At 44.3% G+C, this 21,679-nt stretch overlaps 12 protein-coding genes across 12 annotated transcripts; 6 read left to right on the forward strand and 6 right to left on the reverse strand. All coding sequences in view use genetic code 12, as the record gives it.

Moving 5' to 3' along the window:
• Positions 1–264: 264 nt before the first annotated feature.
• Positions 265–1,479, reverse strand: CJI96_0000110 (cystathionine beta-lyase STR3; the record flags this gene model as incomplete). Its single annotated transcript, XM_029033705.2, has 1 exon — positions 265–1,479. One exon carries the CDS (start codon positions 1,477–1,479, stop codon positions 265–267), a length of 1,215 nt encoding a protein of 404 aa, XP_028892297.2.
• A 431-nt stretch (positions 1,480–1,910) lies between these two features.
• On the reverse strand, positions 1,911–2,642 carry CJI96_0000111 (uncharacterized protein; the record flags this gene model as incomplete). The annotated part of the gene is made up of 1 exon (XM_029033704.1): positions 1,911–2,642. One exon carries the CDS (start codon positions 2,640–2,642, stop codon positions 1,911–1,913), a length of 732 nt encoding a protein of 243 aa, XP_028892296.1.
• A 960-nt stretch (positions 2,643–3,602) lies between these two features.
• CDH1 (Cdh1p) lies at positions 3,603–5,327 on the forward strand (the record flags this gene model as incomplete). Its single annotated transcript, XM_029033703.2, has 1 exon — positions 3,603–5,327. The coding sequence occupies one exon, from the start codon at positions 3,603–3,605 to the stop codon at positions 5,325–5,327; it is 1,725 nt and encodes a 574-aa protein (XP_028892295.1).
• A 356-nt stretch (positions 5,328–5,683) lies between these two features.
• Positions 5,684–7,156, forward strand: ARO8 (bifunctional 2-aminoadipate transaminase/aromatic-amino-acid:2-oxoglutarate transaminase; the record flags this gene model as incomplete). The annotated part of the gene is made up of 1 exon (XM_029033702.2): positions 5,684–7,156. The coding sequence occupies one exon, from the start codon at positions 5,684–5,686 to the stop codon at positions 7,154–7,156; it is 1,473 nt and encodes a 490-aa protein (XP_028892294.2).
• A 134-nt stretch (positions 7,157–7,290) lies between these two features.
• Positions 7,291–10,221, forward strand: HIR1 (Hir1p; the record flags this gene model as incomplete). Its single annotated transcript, XM_029033701.2, has 2 exons — positions 7,291–7,327; positions 7,379–10,221. The coding sequence occupies 2 exons, from the start codon at positions 7,291–7,293 to the stop codon at positions 10,219–10,221; spliced, it is 2,880 nt and encodes a 959-aa protein (XP_028892293.2).
• Positions 10,222–10,262: 41 nt separating this feature from the next.
• On the reverse strand, positions 10,263–10,877 carry CJI96_0000115 (GET complex subunit GET1; the record flags this gene model as incomplete). The annotated part of the gene is made up of 1 exon (XM_029033700.2): positions 10,263–10,877. One exon carries the CDS (start codon positions 10,875–10,877, stop codon positions 10,263–10,265), a length of 615 nt encoding a protein of 204 aa, XP_028892292.2.
• Positions 10,878–11,126: 249 nt separating this feature from the next.
• Positions 11,127–12,014, forward strand: CKB1 (casein kinase 2 regulatory subunit CKB1; the record flags this gene model as incomplete). Its single annotated transcript, XM_029033699.1, has 1 exon — positions 11,127–12,014. One exon carries the CDS (start codon positions 11,127–11,129, stop codon positions 12,012–12,014), a length of 888 nt encoding a protein of 295 aa, XP_028892291.1.
• Positions 12,015–12,276: 262 nt separating this feature from the next.
• CJI96_0000117 (J-type chaperone JAC1) lies at positions 12,277–12,975 on the reverse strand (the record flags this gene model as incomplete). Its single annotated transcript, XM_029033698.2, has 1 exon — positions 12,277–12,975. One exon carries the CDS (start codon positions 12,973–12,975, stop codon positions 12,277–12,279), a length of 699 nt encoding a protein of 232 aa, XP_028892290.1.
• Positions 12,976–14,217: 1,242 nt separating this feature from the next.
• On the forward strand, positions 14,218–16,461 carry SEC23 (GTPase-activating protein SEC23; the record flags this gene model as incomplete). Its single annotated transcript, XM_029033697.2, has 1 exon — positions 14,218–16,461. The coding sequence occupies one exon, from the start codon at positions 14,218–14,220 to the stop codon at positions 16,459–16,461; it is 2,244 nt and encodes a 747-aa protein (XP_028892289.2).
• A 210-nt stretch (positions 16,462–16,671) lies between these two features.
• CJI96_0000119 (E1 ubiquitin-activating protein AOS1) lies at positions 16,672–17,759 on the forward strand (the record flags this gene model as incomplete). The annotated part of the gene is made up of 2 exons (XM_029033696.2): positions 16,672–16,699; positions 16,750–17,759. The coding sequence occupies 2 exons, from the start codon at positions 16,672–16,674 to the stop codon at positions 17,757–17,759; spliced, it is 1,038 nt and encodes a 345-aa protein (XP_028892288.2).
• A 2-nt stretch (positions 17,760–17,761) lies between these two features.
• CJI96_0000120 (uncharacterized protein) lies at positions 17,762–19,696 on the reverse strand (the record flags this gene model as incomplete). Its single annotated transcript, XM_029033695.2, has 1 exon — positions 17,762–19,696. One exon carries the CDS (start codon positions 19,694–19,696, stop codon positions 17,762–17,764), a length of 1,935 nt encoding a protein of 644 aa, XP_028892287.1.
• Positions 19,697–20,081: 385 nt separating this feature from the next.
• CJI96_0000121 (U4/U6-U5 snRNP complex subunit PRP4) lies at positions 20,082–21,524 on the reverse strand (the record flags this gene model as incomplete). The annotated part of the gene is made up of 1 exon (XM_029033694.2): positions 20,082–21,524. The coding sequence occupies one exon, from the start codon at positions 21,522–21,524 to the stop codon at positions 20,082–20,084; it is 1,443 nt and encodes a 480-aa protein (XP_028892286.2).
• Between the last annotated feature and the right edge of the window lie 155 nt (positions 21,525–21,679).

The raw sequence follows: 21,679 nt of genomic DNA on the forward strand, positions 1-21,679 counted from the left end.
TCTGTTGATGGTGCAAGTATATGCAGGCCATTTATACGGCAATTCACTTGAGACAAGATCGAAGATTTCTCATATGTGGTCGCTTACAGTGAACAATGTGACGTCCTCTTGTCTATTATATTACGATATCGTTATCTACGGATTTTTTTTTCTCCAATTCAGAATATATATACCATCTATCATGCTGTATCCATCAGCGCGCTCTGAATTGCAGCCAGTGGCCACAATGAGAGTGGAACCCTCAAAATCGTTTATTTCGCTGATTCACAATTTGGGCTGGATGCCAATGGCATTGTACAATTCATCTCTCTCGTTTATCTTGACCGCTCCACTTTTCAAAAGCGCCCGCGTCAAGTCGTATATCAAGTCGTCCACATTTTCAATACCAATGCACAATCTTATCAAGTCTTCCGGGAAATCTCTTTCTTCTCTCGTCTTCGAGTCAATTGAAGCATGTGACATCTTGCATGGCATCGAAATCAACGAGTTGACGCACCCAAAAGAGACTGCAATGCCGAAAATGTCCGTCGACTCCACAATCTTCTCAGACATCTTGATGGAGCCCGTCTCGAAACTCAACACTGCGCCCGCGCCCTTACATTGGCTCTGATGCAAGCTATATTGAGGGTGCGATGGCAACCCTGTGTAGCGTACCTTGAAGCCAGCATTTTGCAAGAATTCTGCTATTCTCGAACAGTTTTTCTGTTGCCTCTCAACTCTCACTGCCAAGGTACGCAAACCTCTGCTTAACAACCAGGAATCAAAGGGACTCAACCCACACCCGGTGGAGTTGATCACAAAGTATATACGCTCAGCCAACTTAGGATCGCGGGTACCGATCACACCGGCCATGATATCGTGGTGGCCATTTAGGTACTTAGTTGCTGACTCATATTGGATGTCTACGCCTAAATCCAAGGGAGTCATCAAAATAGGAGTCATCATGGTGTTGTCGAAAACAACAATACAGTCTGGATTGACTGCGTGGGCGTGGTCAGTGATAGCTTTGACATCACAAACCTTCATCAACGGATTTGTGGGGGACTCCAAGAAAATCATCTTTATGCGGGGGGTGATTTTCGACTTGATCAACTCTGTGTTCGTTGTATCATAATGATGAACCACTAGATCTCCCTTGTTGTTCATATATGTCAATAGCCTATGGGTGCCTCCGTACAAGTCGTCGCCAGCGATCACCTCGTCTCCAGGTTGAAGCAACCGCAAAATCACATCAAGACATCCCATGCCCGAAGTCACAGCAAATGTCTGGCTGGCCTTCATGATCTTTGCCATGTGGTTCTGTAAATGTGTTCTAGTTGGGTTTCCCGAACGAGTGTAGTCGTACGCGCCCATATTGGAGAGGGACTCTTGCTTAAATGTGGCAGACTGATACAAAGGCGGCACGCTGGCGTTGTGTTGATCATTGGACTTGTTGAGAACCAACTCGGTCTCGATGTTGTACGGTTTTGTTTTGGTCATTTGTGGAGAAACAAGTGTTGTAGACGAGTTTTTTCAAATATTCGCTTTGTACTTCTAGTCATCTGCGGATTGCAATTACTCACGGGACTGATATGACTCTGTGCAGGCATGAATCTGGGGATCCCCCACTTGATAAGATCTTCTGAGGTTTCAAACTGATGTGAAGAATATAAAGAACAGCATGATGGTCTTCCCAATCACTTATCATGATACACCAATGCAAAAATCTGATAATATAACTTATGGGAAACTTTAGGAGTGCCTCAATAGAAATTGCTATATCTAAGGTGCTTTCACGTGATCCCACTCACGTTTCACAAGATTCTTTACTACCCGTCTACAGATTACCTCCAGCTTAATTAATTTACCTGTTGATCCAGTATATGCGAGTTTAATTTACAGAGAATATGACGACATAGAAACTAGCCCATTTACAAATCGGCTCTGGTGAATTTACGGACATCGTTTGGCTCGGGATTGTTCAAGACCTTCCTGCCGCTCAATGGTTCGCACGAGATTCTGCCGGAGACTGGGCCCATCTTCTCCAAAGGCTTGCCCTCTTGTAATGTCTTCAAAATAGCGACAGTCTTTTCTGGGGTCAAGTCTTCGTGGTAGTCATCATCAACAGCCATCATTGGGGCGTTGACACAAGCACCTAAACATTCAACTTCCTGGAAAGTAAACATCTTGTCTGGAGTAGTCTGGCCCGGCCCGATTTTGAGGTAGTCCTTAATGGCCTTCATGATATCGTCAGACCCACATAACTGGCACGGAGTGGTGGTGCAAACCTGAATATTGTGCTTCCCCATGGGGTGTCTCATGTACATGGTGTAGAAAGTGGCAACCTCATACACTCTCATTGGGGGCATGTCCAACATTTTAGCCACGTAGTTCATGACGGAGATGGAGGTGAATCCCAACTGCCTCTGGCCCAAATCTAATAAGGGCATCACGGCACCTTTCTTATACTGAGGAGGGTATTTGGCGATGATTTCTTCTGCTCTCTTCTTGTTCTCGGAGTTGAACTCAAAAGGGATACTGGGGTTGTCTTCCTTGATGTCTCTGTGAACAGCGAGGATACTGGAGTTTCTGAGTGACGCCCTCATGAGAGTAGCTGGAGCGACTCTAGGGGTCACCAAGCTTTTAGCCAATTGACGGAACATGATGCTAGTGTCTTTTGTATGATATGCAAAGATGTAAATGGTTTACACAGATGACGAGTGTGGGTTTTATAGATGTTTAGCACGAAGTACCCATGGGTTTTTTTTTTTGCTAATGTATGGGGGCACTGTACAGAGAGCGTAACGAGTAAATGCCCGAGTCCCATTGGCCATACTATTATACCTGTACACAAGGTGGCACCCCAACTCCGGAATCCCCAATGGAAGACATGAAATGATGGAATGTAAGGAATATCAGGCTGTTCTTAACTTTGACAAAGTAGAGATGAAACTACGTGAATTTTATATGCAATGAGTTCCAGGAAATTGTTTGAAGTTATTGAGCGTTTTATTTCACAGTTTCGCAGCCAGTCTGTAGAAGATGTTGAGCATCTGACAAGCAGGTAAACTACTTGTGTGATTATTTCTCTCTGTTACGCACACAATTTGTTACATACTCAATTGAAAGTTGCTGGACTTGTATGTGTTTAGTCTTCGATGAAAGTATCATAATTTAAATAAAACAATGGATTAATATGTCCTATTGCAGTACTTAAGTTGTCTCTGAAATTCAAGACCTTTAAAATGGAACTACCTCCCGCCCAAATATACCCGTTTAAAATAAAGAAAACTAAAAAATTCATATATTTGCTTACGCTGTGTTGATGTCCATCTCCCATGTCCCATTCAGGTCTTCTCTGCAGTGCCGACCGATTTCGATTGTAATTAACCGCACACCACCACAAGGCTATCAATCCACTGTACAACCTCGAAGGACTCCGTATACGATTGTATAACTACGCTGACACATACAAGGGACAAGAGAACTTGTTATTCACCAGTTTAATTCTCTACGATATTGAATCTGCGGCGCATCTTTACCCTGACACAATATTCCAAACAATTGATAGACACACACACAAAGAAAGAAACACTCCACAAGACCATTTCACATAACATTTAATGGACAATCCCTTTGATGCAAGGAACTCACCAGCGCCTGGGGGCTCAAAGAATGATAGTGCGTCTAATCCGCTAGAGACCCCACGCTCGCCATCTCGCTCCACAAGGAACTTATCACCACCGAAACCAGGGGATCAGTATGGTACGTTCCCCTCAACGTCGCCAAGACGTCGATACAACGGACGCTCGCTATTTAGTGACCGATACATACCCAACAGAACCGGTGTGGATCTCCAGGCGGCGTTCAGCTTAACGAATCAGGAGGTTTTGCCTGATTTCCGGGCATCTCGAGCATCTGGAGCAGGAAATACTCTGTCAGCAAATGCAGAGGAACGGGATGCAAACGAAATTGAAATTCGAAAGGAGGAAGAAGCTAATCGACTGTTCTCTAGTGTTCTAAAGGCAGAACTCTTTGGTGATCATGTCCCTATGGCTACTGCGGACCTCTCTCGATCGAATGCTAGGCCAGATAAGAAAAATGACCTAGCAAGTAACATGAGATCCTCCAATCACTCTTCGACCATGCTCACCGCCGGCGGAAGCATCCCATCCTCAGGCAGGACTACTCCCCCACGAACAACGGCGAACACTGGTGTAATGTCTACTCCTCGTCTGAGCACTAATATGTTCACATATCAGCTGCCCAGTAAGCAGAGACCCATATCAAGAGACCTACAACATGAGCTTTTTTCTTTATCTCCTGTGAGACTGGAGTCACAGAAGTTCTTACTCAGCCCACAGAAGAAACCCAGAAACATTTCAAAGGTCCCGTACAGAGTCCTTGATGCTCCTGACCTTTCGGATGATTTTTATCTCAACTTAGTTGACTGGGGCTCTCAGGATGTTCTTGCGGTGGGCCTCGGGGACTCCGTGTATCTTTGGGATGGACTGACGCAGTCTGTGGAAAGACTCTGCGTATTAGAAAACAAGGACAAGGTCACATCGCTCAGCTGGATTGGGTCTGGAACCCACTTGGCTGTCGGTACCCTGAAAGGCTTGGTGGAGATTTGGGATGCCACGAAGACGAGATGCGTACGTACCATGACAGGTCATAAGCTACGAGTCAGTGCGTTGGCATGGAATGAACACATTTTGTCGAGTGGTTCAAGGGATAGAACAATTTACAACCGAGACGTCAGAATCCTGGATCACTACGTGAACTGTTTTGAGCACCACAAGCAAGAAGTGTGTGGCCTCAAGTGGAATGTTGAAGAAAACAAACTAGCCAGTGGAGGCAATGACAATAATTTATTTATTTGGGATGCACTCAACACCAAGCCTTTACATCAGTTCACTGAGCATAATGCTGCGGTAAAGGCAATTGCATGGTCGCCGCATCAGCGTGGTATACTAGCCTCTGGAGGTGGAACTGCTGATAAGACCATCAAAGTGTGGAACACTCTCACAGGTAACCGTATAAACAATGTTGAAACTGGATCTCAGGTGTGTAACTTGATTTGGTCAAAGAATTCCAATGAGCTTGTATCGACCCATGGCTACTCTAGAAATCAAATCATTGTGTGGAAGTACCTGTCAATGCAGCAGATTGCGCAGCTTACTGGTCATACCTACAGGGTCCTCTACTTATCGATGTCGCCAGACGGAGAAACGATAGTCACCGGAGCTGGAGACGAAACGCTAAGGTTCTGGAACGTTTTTGAGAAGAATCGGAATAATGAGCCTCCTGCTTCGGTGCTTTTGGACGCTTTCCTGCGCTTGCGGTGAGTCAAGCATGAACATGCCTAACAAATCAATCACACTCGGCTGGTTGTATTTTCACCTTAATTGAATCTGTTTGAGTTATCGCCGTGCGAATAACTCAGACTTTCCCCAACTTTTCTTTTTTATTTTTTTTTGTCTATCCATGGAAGTTACCGCTGGTTCCTGAATAAGTATACCTGAAAATTCGCACATAAACAGAAGGTGACATCGAGTGTCCACTATCGATAGGCGGGAGCGCGATAAAACGGTGCCGCGCTTGTATTACTCAGAGTGTGCTGTATAAAGTTGGAAGACTCGCTCATTGTCGAGGCACGAAATTCTTCTTATATTTATTTGCCAAGCAGTCTTTCGCAAGAACTATGTCGAAACCACAAGCCAAAGATCTCTCTCATTTGTTGTCCGCTGAGGCAAAGTCCAGAAAGAATTCGCCCTTGAAGAGCGCTTTCAAGTACTTCAATCAGCCAGGTATGACTTTCTTGGGTGGTGGATTACCTCTCTCGGATTACTTCCCATTTAAAAAAATCACTTTGGAATCACCTAGCCCTCCATTTGCAAATGGCATTGGGGCTCAAGTGACTGACGAAGACAAGACTGTTGTCGAAGTTTTCAAGGACAAGACCTTGAATGACCCAAAGTACAAGGACGTCGAATTATCCAGATCCTTGCAGTATGGCTACACCGAGGGTGCTCCAGAGCTCCTTGAGTATTTAAAGGAACACACCGACCTAATTCACAAGGTTCCCTATGCTGACTGGGACTTGATTTGCAGCATTGGTAACACTGAATCATGGGATGCCGTCTTGCGAACTTTCACTGCTCGTGGCGATGCCATTTTGGTTGAGGAACACACTTTCTCTTCTGCTTTGGAGGCTGCGCATGCCCAGGGCATCAATACCATCCCTATGGCTATGGATGAAGAGGGTATAATTCCTGAATCTTTGGCGAAGCAATTGGATCAATGGGTTGGCGACAAGCCCAAGTTGTTGTACACCATCTGCACTGGGCAAAATCCCACAGGATCTTGCTTGTCCGCAGATAGAAGAAAGGCTGTCTATAAGCTTGCTCAGCAGCACGACATACTCATTATTGAAGATGAGCCATACTACTTTTTGCAAATGGAGCCATACACCCAGAATATTGAGGAGAGAAGCAAGAGGCATGTTCACTCTCACGAAGAGTTCCTCCAGGCGTTAGTTCCGTCTTTTCTTTCCTTGGATGTGGAGGGTCGTGTTATTAGATTAGATTCAGTCTCAAAGACCATTGCTCCAGGCTCTAGATTTGGTTGGATTGTCGGTCAGGCCAAATTCTTGGAGAGATTAGTGAGATATCATGAAGTGACTATTCAAGTTCCATCTGGATTTAGTCAGTCTGCCTTGAACGGTTTATTCCAGAGATGGGGCCAGAAGGGCTATTTGGACTGGTTGATGGGTTTGAGAGCGGTCTACACCCACAACAGAGATGTTGCCATCGATTCCTTGCACAAATACTTCCCCAAGGAGGTCGTGCAGATCTTGCCACCAGTGGCTGGTATGTTTTTTGTTGTCCAAATTGACGCAAGCAAGCATCCCAAGTTCAAGGAATTGGGCGAGTCTCCATTGAGAGTTGAAGAGTCTATCTACAGAAAGGGATTAGAAAGAGGTACGTTGATGATTCCAGGTTCGTGGTTCAAGGCCGAGGGTCAAACTTCCCCACCACAGCCACCGACGCCAAAGGATCCTGCGCTCAACAAGTACATTTTCTTTAGAGGTACCTACGCTGCTGTGCCAATGGATGAGTTGGAGAATGGTTTGAGAAAATTCGGCGTTGCTGTGCATGAGGAATTCGGTTTGTGAAGTAGAATTAATAAATGTAATCGACTAGGCAATTGAAAGGTGTAGCGAAGTGGAAAAGTAGGTGGAGGAGATCTTTCGCAGCCAGTGCGCTCCCTCTGTATAAAGATTGTATCAACTACCGACACTAGTAACCAATGCACATTATCAAACTACCGTGGCTAGGCCACAGAGGTATGTTCATATCTCAAGCTACGTACCTGTTGAAAGCTTACTAACAACTAGCGGAAAACAAGTTCATTGAGTGCTATGCCATCAGTGTCAATCACAATGGTACCAAGGTCGCTACCGGAGGACTAGATGGAAACGTCAAGATATGGGACACCCAACTGATTCTACGATACAAGAACTACAAAGAAGAGGATGAGAAAAAAGGTGACCCTAGTGACCGCATGGACATCATTGAACTGTCCCATAACCTTAAAAGGCCCATCGCGTCAATGTCCCGACACAACGGTGCGGTGACATGCGTGAAATTCTCGCCAGACGGCAAGTTTCTAGCATCTGGTTCCGACGACAAGATCGTGCTCATTTGGGAGAAGGATGAGGAACTGACAAACAGGCCAAAGCAGTTTGGAGAGACCGAGGCTGACTTGGAGCATTGGATGGTGCGCAAGAGGCTAGTGGCCCACGACAATGATGTTCAGGACATTTGCTGGTCGCCAGATGGGTCATTATTAATCACGGTAGGGTTAGACCGCTCGATTATTATATGGAGTGGGACAACTTTTGAGAGAATAAAGAGGTACGATATCCACCAGTCGATGGTCAAAGGTATTGTTTTCGATCCAGCTAACAAGTTCTTCGCTACAGCCTCTGACGATCGAACGGTGAGAATTTTTCGGTACTCTAGAAAAGTCAACGATGTATCTGCTAACAATTATGAGTTCCAGGTGGAGCACATTGTCATGGACCCATTCAAGAAATCGCCTCTCACGTCATACTTTCGCAGAATGTCGTGGTCGCCTGACGGTCAACATATTGCAGTGCCAAATGCAACAAATGGCCCAGTGACTGCTGTAGTCATCATCAATAGAGGCAACTGGGCTACAGATGTCACGCTTATTGGTCATGAAGCTCCCTGTGAGGTTTGCTCCTTTTCTCCAAGACTATTTCGCCTGGATGATGGGAAGAAAGATAAGTATATGACTATTTTGGCAACAGGTGGACAGGATAGAACACTAGCTATATGGAGCACCGGTTGCACAAAGCCCTTGGTCGTGGCAGAAGAGATTGTGGGAAATGCGATCACAGATATCTGCTGGGCGCCCGATGGTCAGTCTCTATTTTTGACTTCTCTAGACGGTTCAGTTACTTGTGTCATGTTCGAGGAGAATGAGTTTGGTGAAGTTGTGGCCGAGGATGTCAATGACTCTCAATTGCTACGGTACGGAGGCGACAGAGAGCTGGCAGTCTTTGCAGAAAGCACCGAGCAACTCGAGCTCGAGGCACTTGCAACTGCTGAGGGTAGAATTGTCACTCCGCGTCAGATTACACCGAAGCCCGAAAGTAAGCTGAGAACTGATGATGACTTTACCACAGCGCCATCCACACCTCAACGACCTAAGGATAATGATCCTTCTCCAAAAAAAATTAACAATCTCACTCAAACGGTTAGAATCACTAAGGACGGTAAAAAGAGAGTTGCTCCAATGCTAATTTCATCCTCCTCTGCTACAACAAAGCCTAGCTCTCTATTGCAACCCGTATCGAAAGGGGCAAAAAAGTTTGATATCAGTAACAAACTTTCTCAAACACCGTACCATTTACCGCGTTTGGGGGTCCAGACTAGTGTTCATGGACTAAGGAAACGTGATCAAAGAACGGGAGACACAGAGCAGAGGAGTAACGAGGACCCAGATAACGATAATGAGGATATTGGCTTAGATGACATCACCACTGTTGGGACAAGCCAAACAGGTGTTTCCTACCGAAAGCAAGCGAAAAGATATAGAAGATGGCTCATGATTCACAAGTACCCGACGCCGTTTAAATATATTTCTGATTTGCCCAATGTGCTATTCAGAAACGCTGCCGCAATGAATCACGAACTTGGCAATCTACTTCAGAAAAAAGATCTCACCAGCACTCAAGAATTGATTAATCCTTCCTCCATTGATGCAATAGATGAAAATATTCTTTTTCAGGTTGTTGTGCAATCCATACAGCACGTATCCGGATCGCTGAGAGACGAATTACTTGATGAAGTTTTGAATGGTGATAATGATCAACTTGTGACGTCGCTTGTGGAGATCAGAAACGGTACTGCCTGGCCTGAGGATGACGACTCAGTAAATGTGGACCTTGGGCAAAGGTTGGACTTTCAGGATCCAACCCAAGTTATCGTCACAAATGACGTTAGAGATGGACAAAGAACCTATATTCTTTATTTCCTGTTTAGAATACAGCAAGTCATTCCAATCATTTTGGAATCATGTCTTCACCTTTATGTGTTGATCTCCTTTGATGGCGCTCTTCAGTTTATTCGAGCTGAGACTGGAAGCTACATAACACCCCTTCTTGAACTTGGAAGCAACGTTATTTTTTCCAAGCAACGCGGTCCCCACATCTTAGTTCTCACAAGCTCAGGTCTCATATACATGTGGCATTTGCTGACCAACGGAGGGCATAGACTAAAGGTTATACTCAGTGGCGAATCAATAGCATCAGTTCTTAATAGTGAGACAAACCTCCCCAAGGTCGATCCTGAGGCTGTCAAGAGAGGTGAGTTTCCATCCGTGGTTGTCGATGTCGTCAAATCAATTGATGTTGATGCATCAGACGGAATGCCATATATAATCATGACACACTCAAACTCTGTCTACAAGTTTTCCCTCGAAATGAGAGTGTGGTTGAAAGTTGTCGATCCTTGGTATTTCTTAGCGTTGACTGAAGCAGAGGTTTACCTGAGGAGCCCAATCTTTCAGAACCTTTTACGAAAGACTTACACGAACACTCAGGAATTGGTAGAGAGGGGACAACAAAGTAGGTATACATTTGACGAAGATAATGATGAGCTCAAGCGCACCATGCAAGAGCGATTTAAAGAACTTGTGGAGTTATGCTAAATTTAGTTTATCACAATGGTTTTGATATATTACAATGATGGTTACTCCTTTTTTTGACGAGCTGCGTTGGACTCAGGCTGGGCAACTGGTTTCGGCACCAGTGGGCTAAGGTAAAACAGAACAATCTGCGCAATACCATCCAATACCCAATTCACTGCCATCATCCAGATTGTCAAGCCCACACCACCAGTGGTGATGAAAGGTAAGGCAAGAACCCATTCGAGGTAGTGGGGAAGCACTCCCTGAGGGAAATAAAATAAGATGGCCTTACGATACCATACACGCGAGAACCAAATAGGAGCAGCGGTGCAAAGGGAAATGGCAACACCGATGGCCTTTGTAAGTTTCAATTTTTCAGAAGAGACAGCCTCCGTCAAAGCAGCGACCTCACTGTTAACCTTGTCGAACTGGCGATTGAGCTTAGTCCATTTTGCATATTCATCCTGAGCACTTATAGACTTCCTTTGTTTGTTTATCTCGATTAATTGTTCTCTCTTCTGTTTTAGTTCCACGAACTCGGACTTGCTCGCAACGTTGGTGTAGAGATTCCAGACGTAGCTCTCGATTTTAGCCTTGCCAATGGCGTTGACGATTGTTTTCAATAGAAGCGCCACAAACACAAACACGAGAATGCTTGAGGGCTTCAAGTCAAGCATATTGTTCAAGCAGTTTTAGGGGACGGACAAAGATGAACACCTTTATAGCTGATGCGGTTACCAGTGCTTCCACCGAATGGCTGCGCACGTGAGCACAAAAGCCTGACGTGCGAGCATCCAATTTTTACATCCTCCCTGGCCCATCTAAAATGAGGAATCCATCCACCTTAGCCGCAAAACACTGATACCAGAGCACTTTCCTTGCACACCCACCATCCCCTCTTTCATCATCAAGACATCGTAACGGCCATGTCTAGTGATCCAGAGGATGATTATGTTCCATGGATCCAGCAGTTTTGCGAGGCATTTGGCCACGACTACTTTGTACCTGTAACTCAGGACTTCATAGAGGACGACTTCAACTTGACGGGTCTATCGCTGCAAGTGCCCTACTACAGAGAGGCTCTCTATACAATATTGGACTACCAGGTGGAAACTGCCGAGGACAACAATGGTAGCGGCGGTAGTGGGCTAAACTCTGCCGGTAACAGTGGAACAGGCTCCTCCCTGAACGGGGGGAAGGGCAAGAACGACTTACCCAACAAGGCATTGCTCTCCCACTCGGCAGAGCTCTTGTATGGGCTTATACATGCTCGTTATATCATCTCCAAAGGCGGACTAACCGCAATGGCTAGTAAATTTGAGAGATCTGAGTTTGGTATCTGCCCTAGGTACTACTGTGATGGCATGCACCTTATTCCTGTCGGTGCCACCGACATTCCCGGGCAAGAGACGGTACGTTTGTACTGCCCATGCTGTAACGACATATACTTGCCTCTGAGCTCTCGGTACTTGAACATTGACGGTGCGTATTTCGGCACAACATTTCCCGGCTTGCTTGTTAAAATGTTCCCTGAAATCGAGAACCAGTGCAAACTAAGAATTAACAAAGTCAATCAAGACAATTTTGGCTTGCGTTTGTTTGGTTTTCGCATCCACGAGTCCAGTGCAAGCGGGCCTCGTATGAAGTGGTTACGACAGTTTCCAGTTGGTGCAGAAGAGAAGAAGGAGTTTGACGAATGCGAGCTCACTATACCAGCTGATAATGACAGTGACTGCGACATCACTGCTTCTGAAGAGGGTCAAGTCGATGTCGATGTTGATGACGACAAAACGATGGCCAGTGATGGAATGTAAGATAATGCTGGTGACCCATTCCGATCCCTTTCTTAGTTTGATTATATTCTGTGGAACACAGTTCCTGACTACTGTACTATACACCTGATGAAGCTGACAAGCAAGGTGGCTATCCTTCATATTTCATCAGGACCACGGTGCTCCTTCGGCATACGCTACATAGGCCATATAGGCGCTGGCTGCAACTGGCTTGGCCAGTTTCCAAATACATAAGAAACTCGTTTGGCTGAATTAATTAGTCTGCTATACGTAGAATGAGAAATCAGTGCGTCAATAGAACAGGCTTACCTGGCTCCCACTCTTTGATGCCATTTGCGATGTTCATCCAGTACTTCAATCTGATGGTCTCTATCAAAATGGCATTCCAATGAATCGGCTCCGTCCTGAACAACTTGTCCAATTTTTCCTCGCTTTCTCTAATCCTCTCATCGTTCTCAGCAGATAATGGCTCCAAATCAGCCTCGGTAGCAGCCATCTCAAGTGATTCGTGTGCTTCAAGCACTGTCATGAGAAGCATCTTATAGTCTAATGAGTACTCAGAAGACTGCTCCTGGAATTTAGCGATAAGCTCTTTCGAAACCTCATCTTGTGTGATATCAAGTTTTTCTGGATGTTGAGTTCTGACGAGATAAGCTGCTCTAGTATAAGGATTTCTGATGGTTGAGTAAGCACTATTTAGAAGCGAGGAGATCTGATTGTCGCTTGTGGCCTTTTCACCATTGCTATTTTGTATTGATGCAGACCCTACAATGATGTCTGGATGGTTTTCACTCTGGAGGCCCCGATGCTCCCGTCTCAATTGTCTCTCGTTGATGATGAATGAGTCCTTCGGCGGTCCTCCATTTGGAAAAGTTCTTGGGTATAGCTCGAAGTAGTTTTTCACATGTGTGGCATACTGGCGTGCTCCACCCAACATGAGTCTCAGTTGCAATGCATGGGGCCATCTAGTGAAGCGCCACATAGCAAGAAGAGTGTGTTGCATGCGGTTTCGGTGTGCCTTCGGAATATGTGGGGGGATATCGAAGCGGTCTAAGTACAGTACGGATGAAAGCTACCAAGGGTAGCAGAAGGTGATTATGAGCAAAGTTACGGACCTGGTGTACATGCTTTATGATATAATTGTCTCTGAGATGCATTTCGTAGTCCTTCAGATTTTTTTTTTTTTTCAGTTCACCTATTGGGCTTTAATGAGCTCAGCGTAAGCTGACTGGCAATGGCAACTAGTTATAATGCACTTGTGCTTTCAATTGGTGTAGAGAGGCACACTACCATTATTACCTATTCGAAAGTCACAACACCTCTAAAGGTAGCTACTTGAATTTCACTTCCTCTCTTAAGGTATCTGCTTGATTTGTTGCTCTCTTTAATTGTGCTGTTTCGTGAGTGGACCGTTGAAATTTGAGGACCGGCTGAACTTGTACGTTCTTTTTTTTCGCAGCCAGTGTTGACCACATGAAAACTCCTTAGTTGAAACGACGAGTACATCAATAAAGTATAATTCTTTTTTGAGTGTATAAGCAGGTATTGTAAGTGGAAGTGGAGAACAAACTCAATTTTCCTTACTTGGGGTACCAGGTGATGACTTCCTTGTAGATCCTTCGAAGTCTACGAAGCTACCCTCACCTATTATGATAGTAAATGGTGAAGCTAATCGCCCAACAATATGGTCGCAACAGTGTAGTGGATACATATCTATTGTCTAGTCCTCACTTGAAGAATTTCATATTCCTAATACGAAACGACCCCAAAGATGGCTCCATTGCACTCATTTGAAGCGGCAAAACTGGTCTCGTAGAACAAAAAAGCAGGCTGAAAGTGTGTGAATCAATTTAGAAAATGCCTAAAGACTTCATTTACTTACTTGACATTTATTGCATTGTTTACGTGCCCTTGTAATAGACGTGTCCATATATTTTGCAACCATTTCCAGAGCATATAACATAGCACCGCGAATGGTCGTGCGGTGTACACACGACCGTGTGTTGTCCTCTCACAAACGACGAGTTTTTTTCAGATCAAAATATCAAAAGAAGCTTATCGACATCAGGGAACAACAACTCACCAAATATTCGTGGCCCAATTACCTTGTTCTGCTGTTGATTAGTTTCACATTTGACATCCATTGTTTGCTTTTAGTTCTTTTCCCCCTATATTATATCGCGTTTTCTAGCTTGTTCATACTTCATCCAAATCTATATACCTAATGGAGTTTGAGGAACAGGAAGACATCAATGGAATTCGTTTGGCATGGAACACGTTCCCTTCGACAAAAGCTGAACTGAACAAGATTGTCGTCCCCACTGGCGTCTTGTACACGCCTTTAAAGTACAGAGAGGACTTGCCAGTGGCAGCGTACGACCCCGTGGTTTGTCACCAAACATCGTGTCGAGGGTTCTTGAACCCATTTGCCAAGTATGATGTCAACGGAGTGTGGATATGTCCCCTTTGCGGCACTAGAAATCCCTTACCTCCACATTACCAAGGAATCAGTGCCGAGCATATGCCTCTCGAACTAAACCCAGCTTCCACTACCATGGAGTACATCACCTCCAAGCCAGTACAACATCCACCAATCTTTTTGTATGTGGTCGACTTGTGCCAGGATGAAGACAACCTAAATGCCTTGAAGGAGACCTTGATCGCGTCTCTTTCTTATCTTCCACCTAACGCCCTCATAGGCTTGATCACTTATGGCCAAATGGTCCAAGTGTATGACTTGGGTACGGGCATCATCAATAAATCCTACATCTTCCAAGGTAACAAGGAGTACACTGAAAGACAAGTGGCGGACATGTTGAATAAACCAGTGCTTGCTCAACCAGGACAGCCTTCCATGCAAAATTCATTGCAGCGATTCTTCTTGCCGGTCGAGGAAATTGAACCCCAGTTCTGCGATCTCATCGATAGATTGACCACCGATCCTTGGCCAGTGGCCCATGGTGAAAGGCCCACTCGTGCTACTGGGTCTGCAATCAACGTGGCCACCTGCTTGCTTGGTAATACGTTCTCCGGCTTCGGCGCAAGGATATTTTTGTTTTCTGCCGGTGCGTCTACAAGGAATCCAGGTATGATTGTCGGGAAGAAATTGAGCGAGAACATCAGATCTCATTCCGATATCGATAAGGATAACGCAAAGCACTACAAAAAGGCGGTCAAGTTTTATGAAGGGGTGGCCGCCAAAGCTGTTAAGCACGGCCATGTCATTGACTTGTTCGGTGGTTGTTTAGATCAAGTCGGATTCCTGGAGATGAAGTCGATGTGCTCCAAGACCGGAGGTGTCTTGTTATTGTCTGATGCATTCACCACATCCATTTTCAAGCAGTCATTCCTCAAGCTCTTCAATAAAGACCAAAATGACTTCCTACTTATGGGGTTTAATGGGACGTTAGAGATCAAGTGTTCTAGAGAATTGAAAGTCAGTGGTTTGATTGGACACGCGTCATCATTGAAGGCAAAAACTCACTATGTCTCAGAGACCGAGTTGGGTATTGGTGGCACAAACAAGTACAAAATGTGCGCCATTTCTCCACAGACCACTCATGCAATTTTTTTCGATGTGGTCAACAATCTGCCATTGCCTAATGAAGCTCAAGCTTACATGCAATTCATCACCACATATCAGCATGCCTCAGGTACTTATAGGGTAAGGGTTACCACAGTGGCAACAATCTTAACACCAGATGAGCAGCTTTTGGCCCAATCGTTTGACCAGGATGCTGCTGCAGTGTTGATGTCTCGTATCACCTTGTTCAAGTCTGAGCAGGACGATGGAGCCGATGTTTTGAGGTGGATTGACCGAATGTTGATCAAGTTGTGTCAAAAGTTTGCCGACTACAGAAAGGATGATGAAACATCGTTTAGGTTGCATCCACAATTCTCATTTTTTCCTGGTTTTATCTATTACTTGAGAAGATCTCAGTTTTTGCAGGTGTTCAACAACTCGCCTGATGAGACAGCCTTCTATAGACATGTTTTCTTGACAGAAAACTGCGGTAATTCGTTGATCATGATCCAGCCAACATTAACATCGTTCGGCCTCGATATTGAAGAGCCCGAGCCTGTCTTGTTGGATTCTGTTTCACTTAGGAATGACAGAATCTTGCTCTTGGATACTTTCTTCCACATTTTGATTTACCATGGACGCACAATCATGCAGTGGCGAAAAGAGGGTTATCAGAACTTAGAGGAACATGCCGATTTTAAAGCATTGTTGGAAGAGCCTAAGCTTGAAGCGGGAGATTTGTTGATTGATAGGTTTCCATTACCGAGATTCATTGATACTCAAGAAGGTGGATCGCAAGCTAGGTTCTTGATGTCTAAGTTGAATCCAAGTACGTCATATAATTCTGAGCAAATCAGTAACGGAGCAATTGTCTTGACTGATGATGTTTCCTTACAGGTTTTCATGTCGCACTTGCAGAAGTTGGTTGTGTCTGGGTCCAATTGATACATCCCATGAAGAAAAAAAGAAGATTAGAAAAAAAAAGAATAGTACTCTAGCCACGGACGTCGTCTACAGGAAAGAAATAGCATATAAAAGTTATAAGTAATAAGAAATCAATTATAGCATTCATTACTAAAATGTCCCAAGTGACTGTATGCATCCCACTTTTCGGCAGTACTCAATCGCACTCGTTGATATCTTAAGCATCATCTAATGTCAAACGAGGGTCAGTTGACTGCTGGTATGTTATTTACAGGACCAACTGAATCTTACTTATATTCTAACATCTAGATGAAATTGCTTTGTACGATAGGCAGATCCGCTTATGGGGTACGGACACACAGCTTCGATTGAGGTCTGCTAAAGTATTGGTAGTGAACCTTGGAGGTGTAGGGTCTGAGACAGTCAAGAACCTCGTGCTCGGGGGTCTCAACACCATTGAAATACTTGATGGCTCTGTTGTTAAGGAAGAGGATTTTGCAGCACAGTTCTTCTTGCCCAACGACGATAGTGTCGTTGGCGATTTGAAACTTCCTCTTATTTTACCACGCATTCAAGAACTAAATCCGAGGGTCAATCTCCTGATCAACACAACTAAGTTGGAGGACGTCCCTCTATCATATTACAAGAATTTTGACTTAGTTGTTGCCACTGAGGTGACGAAGGAGCAGATACTAGCAATAAACAAGATAACTAGAGACCACAAAATCCCACTCTTCGTTGCAGGTGAACATGGTATGTTCGGCTACATCTTCACCGACTTAATAGAGCACTCATCAACAAAAGAGCACACTGTTGGCAATCATCCGCGTCAGCCGGGCACAAAGATCAACGAGGTCAAAGAGGTGGTTAAAGTTGATTTGAAGGGAGATGGTGAAACTGAACTCGTCACAATTGTTGATAAGTTTGTTCCTTTGAGTCTGATCTTCAGCTCAAGCAAGTTACCACTTCAGCTTAGCAAGAGACAACTTAAAAGGCTAACGGGTGCGTTGCCTCTTATTCTCGCACTTTTTGAGTTCAAACGTCCTACGAATCCAGAAGAAATTATAGACACAGCACAATTGCTAGAAAAAGCTGAGCAAGTATGTGATGTTTTGGGAGTTTCACGACATGTTATCACCGAGGAGGACTTAAGGAACTTCGCTACACAATGCTATACGGAGTTTTCACCGGTTGCAGCCATCTTGGGTGGATTCTTAGCACAGGATATTATCCAATTTTTTGGCAAGAAAGATAGTCCAATCAACAACTGTCTTATTTTTGATGGTTTGCGGTCGGAAGCCCCTATATACTTCTTATAATATCAACGATTGATGGGTGTGAGGCCCCTTCCTTTTCGACTCTTCAAATGTGAGGTATCTCTTAAGAATTTCAAAGACTTCACAAATTTCGTTTTAAGTGCCGTATTATCTTCTTTAGCTTGAGCGATTTCTTCAGCGATCGCTAGCTTGCGCTTTTTGAAGGATTCGCCCGCTTCTAACTCCGTCGTACGGGCAGCCTCGAGCTGCTTTTGTAAATCAGCGATTTTCTCACGAACATCCTTCAACTGTTCCTCAGACAGTCTAATAGAGTTCTCACAATTCTCAATTTCACGCTTGGTGTAGCTCAATTCGTCATTCTTTGCCAGTAGCTTTTTGGCATCCTCCTTGACTTCAGTTTGCAACTGCCATATCTTTAGTTGGTTCTCCACAAACGCTCTCTTAATATCGTCATCCGGAATGCCTTTTTCTTTCACAAAATTGTTCAACTTCTCTTTGTCGGATTCAATTTCAGCCTTATGAGCCTCCATTTCTTCCTGTCGCCTCTGAAGTTTCTTTTCGCTTACTTGTATTCTTTGCTCCACATGATCGACATCTCCAACAATGTTCGATAATGCTTGCTTCATTTCATCTAATCTTCTTCCAACCAAGTTGAGCCGTTCTTCTTTGTTGAAGTCGATATGACACTGATACTCCTCCTCGATTCTAGCAAGGTCTAAGTAACCCGCATTCAACTCAAGGATAAGCTTATGAGTAAGTATGGTTCTATCCTTACCTGATCTCTTCGATACTGCTGCGTGATTGTGGATACCACTCAAGATGTTGTAGTCGTTTTTGAGCGGATTCGTAACGTAGTCCAGTTGAAGCCTTTTCGTTTGATAGTATGTCTTTGACTTCGACGTACCATCCATAGCTGTTTCGTTTGAATCATATGGTGTATAGTGATAAACAACCTCCGTTAGAAGAGATCTCTCGACATCAGTGGGAGAGAACTTTGGTATTTTTGGAAGCTCAGGTAATGGCCACGATGGGAACGAGCGATTATCACGACGAAAAACGTAGTCAAAGAACGTGTGTGACAAGTATGTGAGACTTTGATTATAGATGGGAAATATATCAGGCTGTAGATTTCCAATTCTGTCTCTTAAGCAAACGATGGATGAAATTAGTTTGTAAAGATAGCTTGGGTCCTCGTCCATCCCCTTATAGTGAAGTAAGCAATGCTCAATGGAGTATATTGGTATTAGTCTCACCATTACACATTCTTCACCTCTTCTGTTTTGTTGTCTCAAATTCTTGAAAAACGTGCATTCCGTGTCGACATGACCGTCCATAACAATAATGCAATCAAATTTAACGGTTTCTAGATCAGCTTCATTTCTTGTGAGTTTCCCATCTTGAGGAATCATGTGCAACGTGAGTTGTGATCCCTTCGTGTTACCTTTCTGTATCTTAGCATTTTCTCGTTTAATGCTGTTTCCCACATATCTTTGAACAGTCTTGGAGCCCCGGCATCCAAGTAAGAGAGCCTCTATTAGATCCATCTCTCGGACGTTATTATTCATGACTAAGCCCACATGCTTTGGTAGCGGCAGCACATTATTGGAGACCATAACATTGATAAGATCCTTCACCACGTTAAACTTTCCGCTTGTCTCGGCTAACTTCGCAGGCAAGTCTCTCATGGATAAGTTTTTTGGCATATAGTGTTGTATAAGCAAGTATGGATGCGTCGCAACAAGCATACAGTTCTCAACACATATTTGTAGCGACTTTATGATGAGTTCCGTGGTATCATTTGTTTCACAGTATTTCAAGATGTCTGAATAGTGCAACGAGACAATTTGGTCGGTGAGCTCTTTTTGAAACTCAAACATGGGGGTCGGCAAATTGTACACTCCAGAAGTATTAATTTCATCCAAGTGCAAGTCCACAATGGGGGGCTCAGGCACGTCGTCCAAAATACTGTGAAGATCCATCTTGAATTTGCGTATACTCGGAGTGTTGAAATAGTTTAAACCGTTTTTTTCGCAAACATTGTGATAAGCCAGCCTGCTATGCAAGACATACTTAAAGCGGGTGCGAGTGCTTATCAGCTAAAGGGTCCATCATGAAAAGATACAAAATAAAAAATTCGTTGGAAAAGGTAAACTTATGTAATTTTTGTCTAAAACTTACAATCACATGATGGATCTCACTTCATATTTGCATTCCATCATAGTCTATGGTAAGTTTAAGGTTGATGGCTGCGAAAAAACGCTTAACATGAAGACACATCTTATCAATCGAAAATCGAAGGATCTGAGTTTGAGAATATGTTGCAAGTATGCTTACCGTTTTCATGAGACATCATATCGTCATCCTCTACAATTTACACCAGGTCTTGACTGTGCGGTCCCATCCACAACTCACAATGTACGTTCCCTGTTTCCCAATATCACAGCTCATTACCTTATCATTATGACCTTTAAGTGTCAGCACGTTTATCCAGTTATCTGCCGACCATAGTTTTACCGTCCCGTCATAAGAGCTCGTGGCTAAGAACGTTCCCGCAACGTTTAGGGTCGAAGGGTTTTCGTCACTTTCGTCTGTCACTGCAATTGCCAATGGGCCCAGATTATTTTGAAAGAATCTAACCTCGCTTACTAGCTTAGTGTGCGCTGGGATCAGAAACAACTGGGTATCTACGTTGACACTGGTGAGCTTCCGCATATCCCATATTTTGACTGAACAATCACCACTTGCTGATGCGAGATGCTGACCGTTTGGTGACCAGTCCATAGAATATAAGCCCTGAATGTGGCCATTGAGAACAGCAATAGATCTCCCTGATCTCAAATCCCATACTCTGCCAACACCATCAAGATCACCTGTTGCTATGAGGCTCCCGTCGGGATGAATGGCACACGCATAGACCTCCTTGGAATGACCTTCTTGCTCAACAAGTTCTAGTTCTTTCTCGATATCCCAAAACTTCCACGTTTGGTCAAACGATGTGCTCGCCAAATAGTGACCGCTGGGATGGAATGCAACCTTTGGTACCCTTCTTTCACTGGCTTTGAGTTTGAGTTGAGGTTTGACAATCTCATCTTCATTATACCTCCATAGATTAACATAACCTTCTGCACCACCAGTAGCGAGAATGGTAGAGTCGGTGGGGTGCCAATCTAGAGCACTGACTTTCTCCGTATGGTATCCACTTCCCGACTTTCCCTTCTGAGAGAGTAAATTCTCCTCGTCCCTTTTGAGAAGGTAAACGTTCCCATCCCATGACCCGCATGCGATCACCGTGTCATCGCAGTTGGCTCTCACAACCGATATTGCACGGGTATTGCCTTTAAGAACATCTGTCCCGTTCAATTCATAATCGCCTAATGTACTGTTGATGTAACGCCTGTGTTTGAGAACTTTAAACGAATCATACGTCTTTGCCTCCTCCTTCTCTTTGTTTACTCTGGCAATCGCACGGTCTACCGAGTACTTTAGAATCTTCTTGCGAGCATCTTCTAGCTCCTCGCTGCCCGGCGTGTAAAACTCCTCATCGTCATCTTCATCTTCTGATGCCATACTCTCATCTTCAGTCTGTTCTATTTCAGCGAATTCAATGTTTGTGTGGGGTCGCTCTTGCAAAAATCGTAGTAGACGCTCTCGTCTCTCAGATGGCCCTTCTCCAAAGAATGTGATGGGTTCCCCCAATTTCCTGAGAACAGTCCTCACTTCACTATCTATTGTGGGCACATCTGTAACCTCAATGTTTCTTTTTAAGGTCCGGGGATCGTTCACGACCGGAATTTCGTCGTTTTGCATGAAGAATGAGTAGGCGATGGAACCTTGAACTGTTCAACAGCGGGTCAGGTCATGTGACACCATTTTCAAATACACAATCTATCAAACACAATGATAACTTGTTTTACATATTTGGACGAGGTCAGTGCTCACATTCCAATTTCAATACTACTTTC

Source organism: Candidozyma auris, chromosome 1 (assembly GCF_003013715.1).
Source record: "Candidozyma auris chromosome 1, complete sequence".
Taxonomy (NCBI): Eukaryota; Fungi; Ascomycota; class Pichiomycetes; order Serinales; family Metschnikowiaceae; genus Candidozyma; species Candidozyma auris.